Below are 12492 nucleotides of genomic sequence, written 5' to 3'. Positions count from 1 at the left end.
AGTATTGAGCATATAACATTCTTGCTGCTGTTATCATATAATATAAGCCGAACAAAGGGAGAAAACCGGATAGTAAAAGGTACAAGCAGCAAGTCCGGGAATGTGCAATTAATGCTAACTTTTTATGTAAACGTTTCAATAGTGCAAACGTGCAGAGTGCAAATAAATAATATGCAATGAATACAATAAATATAATTCATACAATTCAGTTGACCAAGTCATTGTATGAATGTCCGAAATAAACCCACAATGGGGACATATTAAAGAGGAAGTCACAAGGCAGTCTTATGGTGGTGGCTCAAGTCCAATGAGATGTAAATCCACGGGTGCCGACGGGATTATGCAGGCATCTTATACAATTCCCGTTTCGTATGAAACATACTTCTTCTTGGGCACAAATACAACTGGACTGAAAAAGATCAATATATAAGTCAAACCTTAATTAATCCATTAAGGTGCCAACGAACATGCGTGGGCATCGTGTACTCACAGGTTGCCAATCCACTCCAACGTGACTGCTCAAGACCTATTGCATTTCCAAATCAATGATGGACATAGGTAAACGGACAAGACCCATACAGCAGATAAGGGACTCTTAAATACATCATTACAACTAGATTCATGGGCCCAATTTGGCATAATCAACATGATTACATCCGGCTGATCTTCCCACACTTCCATTGTTATTTCATTATTACAATTTATTGCCCACTTTACCATCTGTACCTTGACTGTTTCATCTTCTGTGAACCATTTCAATAACAATTTATACATTTTTGAAATCGCTTTAGTATTATCTCCCAACAAGAGTTCTTCAAATTCTGAGTTTTTAATTCTAAAACCTGTTTTCCTTTGGTCTGAGTCAAATAGATCTTTTATCTGTCTGTATTGTAACCAACCATACTTAAAAGGCAACTCCTCATTTGGTTTGAGCTTCAGCTCTTTATCTGCTACTTCTGTTAAGTCCTTGAGGGTAAGCCATTCTTTTCCCTTATACTCTAAATTTGGGTTGATCACCTCAGCTGGTATAATCCACAGTGGTTTCTTCTGCTCAATATATTTTTTGTACTTTAGCCAAGTCAACAATAGATTCCTTCTCAAATAGTGGTGCTGGAACATTGCATCCATTTTATACTTTTATCATGTCTCTTTCAATTTGTGACCAGAGCTTTTCATAATTATTCTTAAATAAATCAATGTTTTTAGCTGTCAGCTCTATTCCCAAATATTTAGTCTTGTGTACCACTTCACAGTTTGTAAGTTCCCACAATTCCTGTTGCTTCTTCTTGGTCATGTTCTTAGTTATTATTTTTGATTTCTTTTTATTTATAAAAAATCCTGCTAAGTCTCCAAATTCTTTAATTTTATCCAGTAATCTTGGGAAGGTTTGTATTGGGTCTTCTACTATAAACATCACATCATCTGCAAAAGCTCTTAATTCATAAGAAGATCCCTTTATTTTTATCCCTTTTATGTTGTCATCTTCTCTAATCTGCCTTAATAATATTTCTAAGACCATAACAAAAAGCAATGGTGATAGTGGACATCCTTGTCTTGTAACTTTCCTTATTTCAAACTTTTCTGTCAGGTCGTCATTGACACAGATTGTCGCTCTTTGTTCTTTATCTATTGTTCTCACTGCTTCTATAAATTCTTTGCCTAAATCCATCTTTTCCATTGATGCGAACATAAAGTCCCAGTTTAAATTGTCAAAGGCCTTCTCTGCATCTGCAAAGAAAAAGCCAACTTTTTTATCTGGTCGTTTGTCAAAATATTCAATGGCATTTATAACCACTCTCAAGTTGTCTTTTAATTGTCTGTTTGGTAGGAATCCAGCCTGATCCTCTCCTATAAAATCCATTAGCCATATCTTTAGCCTGTCTGCTAGTATTCTTGCCATTATTTTATAGTCATTGTTTATCAGTGAAATTGGTCTGTAGTTTTTCACATCTGACAAGTCTTGTGATTCTTTCGGGATCAGAGCAATGCTCGCTTCATTCCATGTGTTTGGAAGACCTTTTCCTTGAAGTATATCATTCATTATATTTTTTAATATTGGTACAAGGTCCTCCATTACTTTATAAAATTTAGCTGTGATCCCATCTGGTCCTGGTGCTTTTCCAATCTTTGTTACTTCTATTGCTTGTATAATTTCTTCCTCCGTTATTGGAACATTTAGTCTCTGCTTCATATTTTCTGATATCTTTGGTAAATCTGTTTTTTGCATGTATTGATCTATTTCTTGCAAGTCTACTGCCTTCCTTTGGAATAGTTTCGCATAATATTTGTAAAAGGCACGTTTGATTGTTTGTTGATCTTTCAATTCTTTTCCTTCTTCTGTTATCTTATTAATAATTTTCTTCTCCTTTTTCTTCTTCAATTGCCAGGCTAGGTACTTTCCTGGTTTGTTTGCTTCTTCAAATGACTTCTGCTTTAATACATTTAATTTCCATTCTAATTCCTTGTTACTGATGGCTCTTATTTGTTCCTGCAGTATTTTGATCTCTTGTCTTATTGATTTTTTCCCCAGGTTTTTTCTTTAGTTCCTGTTCTTTTTTATACAATTTCTGCTGTATTTTATGCCATTTCTCTTGCTTTCTTTTCTTGTCCTTGTTATTTAATGAAATTAAGTTTCCTCTTATTACTGCCTTATATGTATCCCATACCATCTGGATTGAAACCTCATTGTTATTATTTATTCAAAGAAATTGCTTTGTCTCCTCTGTCAAATACTTCAAATTTTCTTGATTTTGTAATAGATCTTCGTTTATTCTCCATCTTACTTTTCTCCGGCCCATTATCGCTTTCCATAGTATTGGATTATGGTCTGATCTCACCCTTGGCAAAATTTCCACTTTTTTTGTCCATAGAGCTAGTTCTTTTGATGTCCAAATCATGTCTGTTCTTGAAAATGATGAATGCCACGTGGAGTAGTATGTAAAATCTTTGCCTTTAGGCTTTTCTTTTCTCCACACATCCTCAAGTTGTTCTTGCTGGACTAATTCAAAAAATATTTTGGTAACTTTCCAGATTTCTTGTTACCTCCTGTCAGGGCTTGCCGCGGCTGCCGCTGGGCATGGTGCTGGGCGGTCAGCTCCTGACGTCACAGGGGGGCCAGGGATTCTGCAGGACCCTGCTCTGTGGAAGGAGGGGCGGTATACCTCACCCTGACTCCCTCTCAATCCACTCGCTGGCCTGCTCAACCTGGCCTGCTTACCCCCTACATCTTCCACCATCTCTTCCTCCCAGGACTCTCCTTCAAGCCTCCACTCTCCTTCTTGCCTTTTCCTTGGCTTCTCTCCACTCCCACTCCGCTCCATCACTCCCACTCAAACCCACCACCCCAGAGCTCTTCCCAGCCACCCTTTATAGGGTTTCCTCTCTCCGCCCCGCCCTCCTTCCAGGCTTGTTCCTTCTCCTGACCGGGCCCAGCTGTGCGTTCCTCCAGGTGTTTCCCTCCAACCACTAATCCCTCCTGGGCTCCTTTGCCTTGCTGGTAGGGTGGGGTTGAGTGCGAGCCATCCCCAGCTGAGGGCTCCTTGGCCTTGCTCACGAGGAGCTGCCCCAGCCAGCCTCTGTGCTATTGAGCTTGCCTGGCCTTGCTCACGAGGAGCTGCCCCAGCCAGCCTCCGTGCTATTGGGCTTGCCTGGCCTTGCTCATGAGGTGCTGCCTTAGCCAGCTTCTGCGCTGCCTGCTCAGCAATGCTGGGCGGGGCTACCCATCTCCTCCCCCAGAATGCCTGTGGCAGCCCCCCCTGGAGAGGCTTGGCTTCTAGCAACTCCTGAGCCAGGCTGCCATCTTCTAGCCATGGTGTGGCTCTGGGCTGTAGTGGCTGCTTCCTCTCCCTGCCAGGTAAGGGCTCTGCTTGGGCTGCTGCTGCTGGACCCACCTTCCCCCTGCTGTGGCCCTCTCCCTCTGGCCTGCTTAGCCCCCTCTCTTCCCCCTGGAAGGTGGGGCTGGCTGGTCTCTCCTTGCCCCCTCCACCCCTCTGAGGTTCTGGCCTTTTACCCCTTCCCCCTGGAGTAGGTAGGTTCTGGCCCTGGTTGCCGGCTTGGGGGTGGGGTTGCTGCCACCCTTTTGTCCCCTGCTGTTCCCTCTTGTCAAGTCTGGGGGCTGGGGCTCAGACCCCGGACACCTCCCTTTATGTTTCTATCTATTTGTAAATCCACAACACCATTGAAGTCTCTAGCCATTATCATCTGGTCATATGAGTCTTGATCCAATTTGTCCATTATTTCTCTGAAAAACTGGTCTTTTGCACCATGGGGTGCATAAAGACCTATTATCAATGTTTTGTTAGCATTTACATTAATTTCCACAACCACATACCTTCCATTTTGATCTTGAAAAATTAATTTAGAGTCTATAGCCTCTTTAATATAGATTACTACTCCTTTTTTCTTTTGCTTGGACGATGTTATATATTATTTTCCTAATTGTTTATTTTTTAAATATTTAATATCTTGATCCTTAATATGTGTCTCTTGTAAACAAATTATATTGCAATTTTGTTTTTTTAGCCAAAGAAAAATTGTTTTTCTCTTTTGGGGTGAGTTGAGTCCATTTACATTCCACGATAGTAGTTTGTATTCCATTATGTTACATTCTTAATGGTCTGGGAAAATCCTCCACATTTTCCTCAAAAAACTTTTCCATTTGCTCTCGTCTTGATAGTGACTCTCAAAGCTTTATAGTAGAAACTTAGTCCTTCTGGTATCTCCCATCTGTATCTAATGTCCTTTTCTCTTAGTTTCTGGGTCAACTCTCCATATTTTTTCCTTTCTTGGAGAATCCTTTTTGGCATCTCTTTCATTATCTTGATTCTGTTTCCCTCCACTGTTAAGGGATCTTCAAAGTGCCTTTTAATAATTTCCTCTTTCATTCTTTTTGTTACTAACTGCACAATAATATCTCTTGGTATCTTCTTTTGTTGTGCATAAGCTGAATTAATTCTGTATACTAGATCCATATTTGCTGTTATTTTCTCTGTTTCTTTATCTAGGAATTCTGCCAAAATTTCTGTCATTTGTTCCTGTACAGTTTGTGTATCCGATTCCTGCACGCCCCAAAATCTTAGTTGCCTCTCGGTCGCCTTACATTCCATCAATGCCATTCTTTCTTGCATCACTTGATTTTCCTGCTTTATATTCACTACTATATCCTTAGTCTTTTGTTCTACGTCTTCAACTTTGTTGTTAGTTGCTTGCAATTCCTTTTTTATTCCGTCAATATTTTTTGCCAGTCCCGCTACTTCCGCCTTAATAGTATCTTTCATATCTTTTAGATCTTTTGCAAGCATTTCCTGCATTTTTGCAGCAGTTCTTTGTGGTTCTCCGTGACTTTTTTTTCTAATCCTTCAATCGCTGCATCTACTGAGGCTTGCCATTCTTTATCTGCTTTTTTTCCAGCCATCGTGGGACTCGGCTTCGTGCCTCCCCATGTATCTGCTCTTTTCCTTAAATCCGTTTTGACTTCTTTTGTTCTTCTCTTCTTTCAATATATTTAAATGTCTCTTATTTGGCAATTAAAAATAGTTTCTCTTAATTCCAAAATGTCGGGTGTTTTTTCTCTATGGTTTCTCTACCACTTCTCTATGGTTACTGGCTTCGCTTCATACCTCACTTAAAATGGCGTGCTTCCTGTTCCTGTAATCCTTGTAGCCTCTCCAGTGTTTCCTTTGTTTTCCTCCTTCTTCCAGTTGGTCTTCTTGCTTCCTGCCCTCTGCTGTCATCTCTAGGCATCAAGTTGTCTCCTCGCCTGTTTACTTCCCGTCTCGCAATGTTTCCCCTAGTCCACACCTCCTCTCTCACACTGGCTATCTCTCTTCTAACCGCAAGTATGTATAAACAATATTTCTTTTCACTTTTTTTAGTCCTTAAAACTTCACCAGCGCCCAACATTTTTACTCAACAATTGTTCCTTGTCGTTTACTCTATTAAATTCTGTCCTTTTGAAATTTTTATCTTGGTCTTTTCACTGCCATTTTAATTTGCAAAGTTCAATAATGATCTTTACCTTGCGATGATTCTGCAGGTTGTCTGTGCTGTTTCCTTTGCGTATATTTGGTTAGAGCTGTTACTGAAGCTTGGTTTCTGACAATCTTAAGCCAATTGAATGACTCCTGAGGTACTGCAGAGATAGTAGCTCGCCCTTCTCCAAGGGGACCTCAAGGTGGTGGGGAGAATCCTTGATTCAGACCCCCCCCCCGAGATCACACTCTCTCAGGGTTGCATAGCGTTCAAGCCCAACTTCTCCCTGAAGTTGGGTCGGCAGCAGGCGTTCAAGCGCCCCGCTTTCCAAAAAAACAGTGCCTCGGATAGCCCAGATCTCTAGGCTCCTTCAGATCGCCATTAATCCCAAACCAGAAGTCCTGTACTCGTCTTCCATTTTTAACTGAACTTTAAGTTCTGCAAAGTCAGTTTCTAACCACACCAGACCAGGGATCTCTTCACTCTTCAGAGCTAACTCCCTGTGTGGGTAGGGAAATGCTCCTCTCACTAGAAGATCTATCCTCTCGTTGGCCCAAATGAGAGTCTGCTCCTACTTCCCAAACTTCCATGCCAACTTTCCCCCAGTTCTCCTCTCTGTGTTCAACTGCTTTCAGTCAGGGCTGAATCATGAAACTGTCAGTACCCCACCCCTCTCAGCTAGGGCTGAAATCAGACTCCTTTCTGCCAAGCACCCAGTTCAGAAGTCTTTCTCTGTTCAGTTCATGCTACCGAATTAGATTCCTTACAGTAGTCTGTCACTCAAAGCTCCATGTTTTTGTGAAGCATTAACCCTTTACAGTCCTTCAGCTGTTTGTACAGCACTTCTGAGCTTTTAAAAATTGAAATCTATCACACATAGACTGTCACAATGTGTGGGAAGGCCAAATAGTTGATGACTCCAATCAGAGTATCTAGGAGTTGGCTCCAGTTAGTTGAGGAAAGCATAATTGTAATGCATTGCACAACAACTTAAAAGATTTGCATTAAAACAAAAGACAACACAAAGTAAGGTATGTCTCGTGTTCTAGGTGAAGGTAATTGTAGTATGACAAACTCATTTTGCAGAAGACCAGGAATCATCTGGAGACACACACTCACAGCAGGGCTCCCATGCTGCAGGGACAATCCCTGAGATGGCACTAACTTCCAGAAGCATAGCATTAAAACAGTTCCATGGGAAAAATACAGAGCTAAGAGCACAGGAGTGGTGCACATATGCTCCAGCTTGGAAAGAAGAAAACAAATCTGGGTATCATGTGAAATTTAAACCAAAGACCAAATTCTGTCATGATATCACACTTCACTGGTAGCCAAGGCCTAACCCCAAACAGAAAGGGGGCATTGGAATTCTGCCATTAGCAGTTTGCATCCACAACAGCAGAGGGACTCTCTGCAAAAAGAGTAGAAAGATGTATGAATAAGGAAGCCAAGCAAAATTATAAAGACTACAGTTCACAAAAATAGATCACCTAGATCTGAAATAGGCTTTTTCATCTATCCTCCCTAACAAGTAAGAAGCAGTCAAAACACCCATTTTTCTGTCTTGGGAGAATATTGAATTGACTGATTCAATTAACTGGAGGACAGGGAACCTCCCCTGAGAGAACAGGTGGGGAAGATCATAGGTCTTTCGAGCCTATAACGCAACACAGATGTGAAAAAAAAGTGGTGGACAAAGCAGCAAACTAAAGTTTTACTTTCTCTCGTAGAATAAATCAACAATGACAGACAAATGAATTGAAAGATTTCGACAAGCCTGTTCTTTCCCATAGACTGTTGTCCATCTAGACTGAAGAATTCAGAGCTCTGTAGTCACAGTAACAGCAACTGCTTTATTTATAGAGATGTGGCTGTTACTCAAAGCCACCTACTAAACTTGTGGCAGTGGTGAGATTAGAACCAGCAAAGTGCAGATTAACAACCCACTCACTTAATATGGAAACATCACCTGTTGAACAATACATGACTGTAGCTACTGAAGCACAGGCTTCCTCTCTCCATTCTTCCCTCTTTGCTTTTGCTGCCTTGGTGGAGGGGACTTTAAAGAGCTATTATTTTCTACAGACTGTAGATATGGCCTACAGACTCCAGGTCTTCACCAATAAGAAATGTCTGAATTGGGAATAATGGGGGAGGGGCATTCATGGTATTGGATATTTCCAATGAAATCCTGGGAAGACTGGGCATTTTATTGGGTTGGCAATATTCAATTGTACAATCCTAGCATTTAATGTTTCAAGGCAAGAGCAAATTTTGGCTTCATCACAATAGTTTTTCAAGCACAACTTTTAATGTTTTTTTTATAAGTGTAAGGCAGTCATTGAACTGTGTGGGGGGAAAGTAAAGGAGTGCCTTCAGGGAACCCATTACAGCAGGCTGCTTACTCCAAGATAACAATCTAGATTTGGTATAGGGGTATTTGCCACTGTTTCTCTCTCTTGCTGACTGGATCTCATTGACCTGGTGTCATGTAATTTAATGAGAACCACTAATTCAGATGAGACAAACTATGGGCTGAATAAACACAAATAAGTGACAAGCAAAACCTGCCAACCTGCTACTCTCCACTACAATATGTTTTCTATACAATGAAAGTGAAATTGGCAAAACACAATGTGGGACATGTGATTGAGATTTAACAGAGCTACAATAATATACCTTTTTTCAGGCTAAAAAAATCAGGTCCAGCATGGTGTAATGATTAGAGCAGAAGCTTGCTGGGTGACCTCTTGTCTTGACAGTCACATACTCTCAGCCTAACATACCACACAGGATTTGTTGTGAGGATAAAATGAAGAAGAGGAGAACAAAGTAAGCTCCTTTGGGCCCCCATTGGGGAGAAAAGTATAAATAAGGGTTTAAAAGGTATAAATTAGGTAAATAAATAAATATTATAGATATTGCTACTATAAACGTTTTTATAGTACTGCTGAATGTTTTGTGAAGAGAGGGGAAATGTGTACTTAACTTTGAGAAACAACAGTCATTTATAGAAAATAATATTAATTCTTCTTAAAGTTTATGTACAAAGAAAGAGTTCTTTTTTAAAAAAACTGAACTTCTTACATTAACACAGTATTGTAAATACAAAAGCTGTTGTGTCATGTTAACATGAATCCTGAGTAAGAATGGAACATAGGACATTATTGATTAAAATAACAGAATCCCTTCATTATGAAATTGAGAAACAGCTTTTATGATCTATTACAGAACAACAGGAAAAAGGCAACAGGTGTATATTTAGTCAGCTAACCTGCATACTCACTGCAAACCTGAACATTTTCATGAAAATAAAATGGCAGGTTATGCACCACAGTTAAAAGCATCAAACAGATGCTCATGGGATTTAATTTTGACCACAAAGTTCAGTTATTCTGGGTGTAGTTACCAAATGGTTAAATTAATCCAAGATAACTGCATTAAGAAAACTACTGCAAACCAAACAAGTTTGACCTGCAACATTAATACTAATAAATAGGCACAGTGATTTTGAAATTCACATTAAAAATAAAATACAAATTCCAGAACATTTAAAATATTTAACCACATAGTTCCTATAAGCAAACTATTCTGTTGACTTTGGTAACTGAGTCTGATTTTTTCTTTGAAAAACTGTAATACCACTTCAGCAATAAACAGCTGTTTTCAGAAAGCCAGCAAAACGGCATTTGAATACCAGGTTGAGTATGAAATCTTTGTACTGTAGAATTCAATGTTCAGTAAATTTCTAAATGAAGTTTTTGAACTCTGGGTAGGAAAAGTGCATAGGAGTGGCATTCTGCCACAGAAATAAATGTCTCCTCACAGTTATCGTACTTTTCTTAGTTTTATCAACTGTATCAGTCTTGAGAAAATATATTCTTTCTGGAGCCATACTGTATAACATTCTGAAATTGTCTTAGAATGTTCTTTCTTCTTGATGTCGCTCATCTTCTTCATCTGCTTCTTCAATAACTTGAATTTCATCTGTATTACATAAGGATGTGTGCTCTGACTGTTTGCCCTCTTCAGATTTATTTAGCTCTTCTTCTTCAGTCTTTTTCTTCCATATTTTGTGATTTTCATTCAAATGGTACATTAGCTGACAAAATATTTGCTGTCTGTTTTTTCTTCCAAGTTCTGAAAAAAGGAAGGAGAACATCAGCTTTCAAAACCTCATCCCAAATAAGCCATTTCCCCATTTCATGATGTGGTAACACATGTTAAATGAATGTTCTGCAAAAAAAAAAAAAGTTTTTATTTCAACCTGAATGCTACTACTAAATCCACCTGAATGAGACTACGTATATGCCTTCAATTGTTATTTTAGTTGGTTAAGTAAGGAACAGGGTAGGCTAAGAAAAGGGGTGAATGGCCAATAAGCTAGTAGAAAAATGACAAGCTTTGTGGCAATGTTGGAATGAGAGACAGCGGTAGAAACAACTAGTAGTAGCAGGGGAGGAGGGACATAAATATTTGGTACAATAAGCAACCTTCAAACATACTCATAATACTGATGTTCTGTTATCATGTAAGTAGCTGAATCCAAATCCAGTTCAAACAAATATTTAGTCTTACTTGTGCCAAAATCTTCCATTTCATCATCTTCACTATATAATTCTTCTGCATTATAATCTTCAGAGCTTTCCATGTTATCTTCTTTTTCATCAATCCACTGGCCTGGGAGCAAGCCAGCTGCATCATAAGAATTACATAAGGGACCAACAATGTGAGTAATAAAAGATTCTTGTAATTTTGCAAGTTGAGGAGAATGGCGGTCCATAAAAGGGCTAATAGGTAACCCCAGACTTGCTTCTTCATCTCCCTACAGAACACACACAAAATGCATTTGAACAGACGGGACTGCAGTATAATAGTTGGAATAGTTGAAATACAAAACAAAAACAGACAAAAACAGACAGCATTTCATTTAAAAAGTCTAAAGTAACTAAAATTGTAATTAGTTCTGTATGGCCTCACATCAGCACACATCAATAGAGATTTCCTTTTAAATCTGCATTGCAATTTAGTAATTTCAAAGAGATTTTGAGGGAGTATAAAAAGCTGATCCCTGCCACATTATCCATGTGGCATCAGTACTAAAAAGGGCTCTTTGCTATGGTCTGAAAGCAGGCATACACTGAGCTAGTATGCATTGTTTATGGCAAAACTCATCCAATATTTTTTATAGATAATCTTTTCTAAGGTTATATGTAATATACCTACTAATATAATTTAGCTAATGAAACAAGTGTGTCTATACAGAGTAAAAAGATTTCTTGTAAATAAGAGATCAGTTTAAGAGAAGCCAAATACTACTTCAAACAGAATACTATGGCTATAATGGCAGAGCTGCATATTCAACACAGGACTAATACTTATAGTATTCAAAAACCATTCTATACAAACTAAGGTTTCCCTCTTGCTGTATGTGGATTGGAAGTATAAAGATTTCCTGATAATCCTATAATAAATCACTGCATAAGGTCAACGAATGAGCCACAACAAGACATTCAGGAAGATCCATGGCTGCTTCCCTCCTGTTATGTTTATCTAGGGCGTAGCACCTGATGAAAATATCAGCTGAAGTCCATGTTGCAGCTCTACAGATGTCTTGTAGAGGGATGCCCTTAAGCAGAGGTGCTGAAGACACCTGTGGCCTGGTGGAATGGACATAGACCTCCAGTGGACAAAGTAAGTCAGTTTGCTCATAACACCTAATAGCCTAGCTATTGGTTTGAGAAGTGGCCTTTTTACCTTTATTTGGGCCTGTATGACAGACAAACAAAAAATTGGACATTGGATCTACACAATGCTGTACGGTTTAAATAAAAGAGTATAGTCCTCCTCACGTCCACAGTACGTAGTGTCCTCTCTGCATCAGACGTTGGATAGGGGGGAAATGCAGGCAGTATTAACTACTGGGAGTTGTGAAATTTGGAAACTACCATCTGTAAGAATTCTAAGCTAGGTCTCAGTACCACTTTTTCTACATGGATCTTCAGGAAAAGAGGATTTATGAAGTGCCGCTAATTCAGTTACTCTCATGGAGTATGTGATGGCTACCAGAAATGCTACTTTCATCGAAAGGAGTCTTAAGGGACAAGTGGCCAGAGGCTCAAATGGCTTAGTCATCATCAGTGTTGCCAATACCAGTTGCAGTGACCACTGAGGCACTATTTGAGCTGCTGGAGGAAACATGTTCTGAAGACCTTCAGAAACAGTTTAGACATATAATGTAAAAAGACCGTCTTTTTGTCTACAGGGGATTGAAATGTTGAAATTGCAGCCAGATATACCTTGATGGAAGATGAAGTGAGCCCAGCATGTTTAAGATTCAAATAATATTCCAGAACAAAGGCTAAAGGGCACATACATGGATTAAGGCCTCTACTCTTGGACGATCCTACAAATTTATCCTATTTATGGGCATAAGATGTCCTAATATTAGGCTTTCTAGCATTCAGTATAACTTCTACTGCCTCCTGAGGGAGACTGCCTACTGCAGAATTGCCCATGCTG

General features: G+C 39.4%; 1 protein-coding gene across 2 annotated transcripts in view; it reads right to left on the bottom strand.

Annotated features, from left to right (window-relative positions):
• Positions 1-8993: 8993 nt before the first annotated feature.
• The window catches only part of PDE3B (phosphodiesterase 3B), a 177838-nt gene continuing 174339 nt past the window's right edge, over positions 8994-12492 (bottom strand). For both annotated transcript variants that reach the window (XM_054971440.1, XM_054971441.1), the window contains 2 exons: positions 10549-10795; positions 8994-10110 (listed from right to left, as the gene is read on the bottom strand). In XM_054971440.1, coding sequence (XP_054827415.1) covers positions 9890-10110; positions 10549-10795 — 468 coding nt within the window. In that variant the 3' untranslated portion in view covers positions 8994-9889. The remainder of the gene's footprint in view (positions 10111-10548; positions 10796-12492) is intronic.

This window comes from Eublepharis macularius, chromosome 2, assembly GCF_028583425.1.
Source record: "Eublepharis macularius isolate TG4126 chromosome 2, MPM_Emac_v1.0, whole genome shotgun sequence".
Classification (NCBI taxonomy): Eukaryota; Metazoa; Chordata; class Lepidosauria; order Squamata; family Eublepharidae; genus Eublepharis; species Eublepharis macularius.
This window is presented reverse-complemented; position numbering and strand designations above follow the sequence as displayed.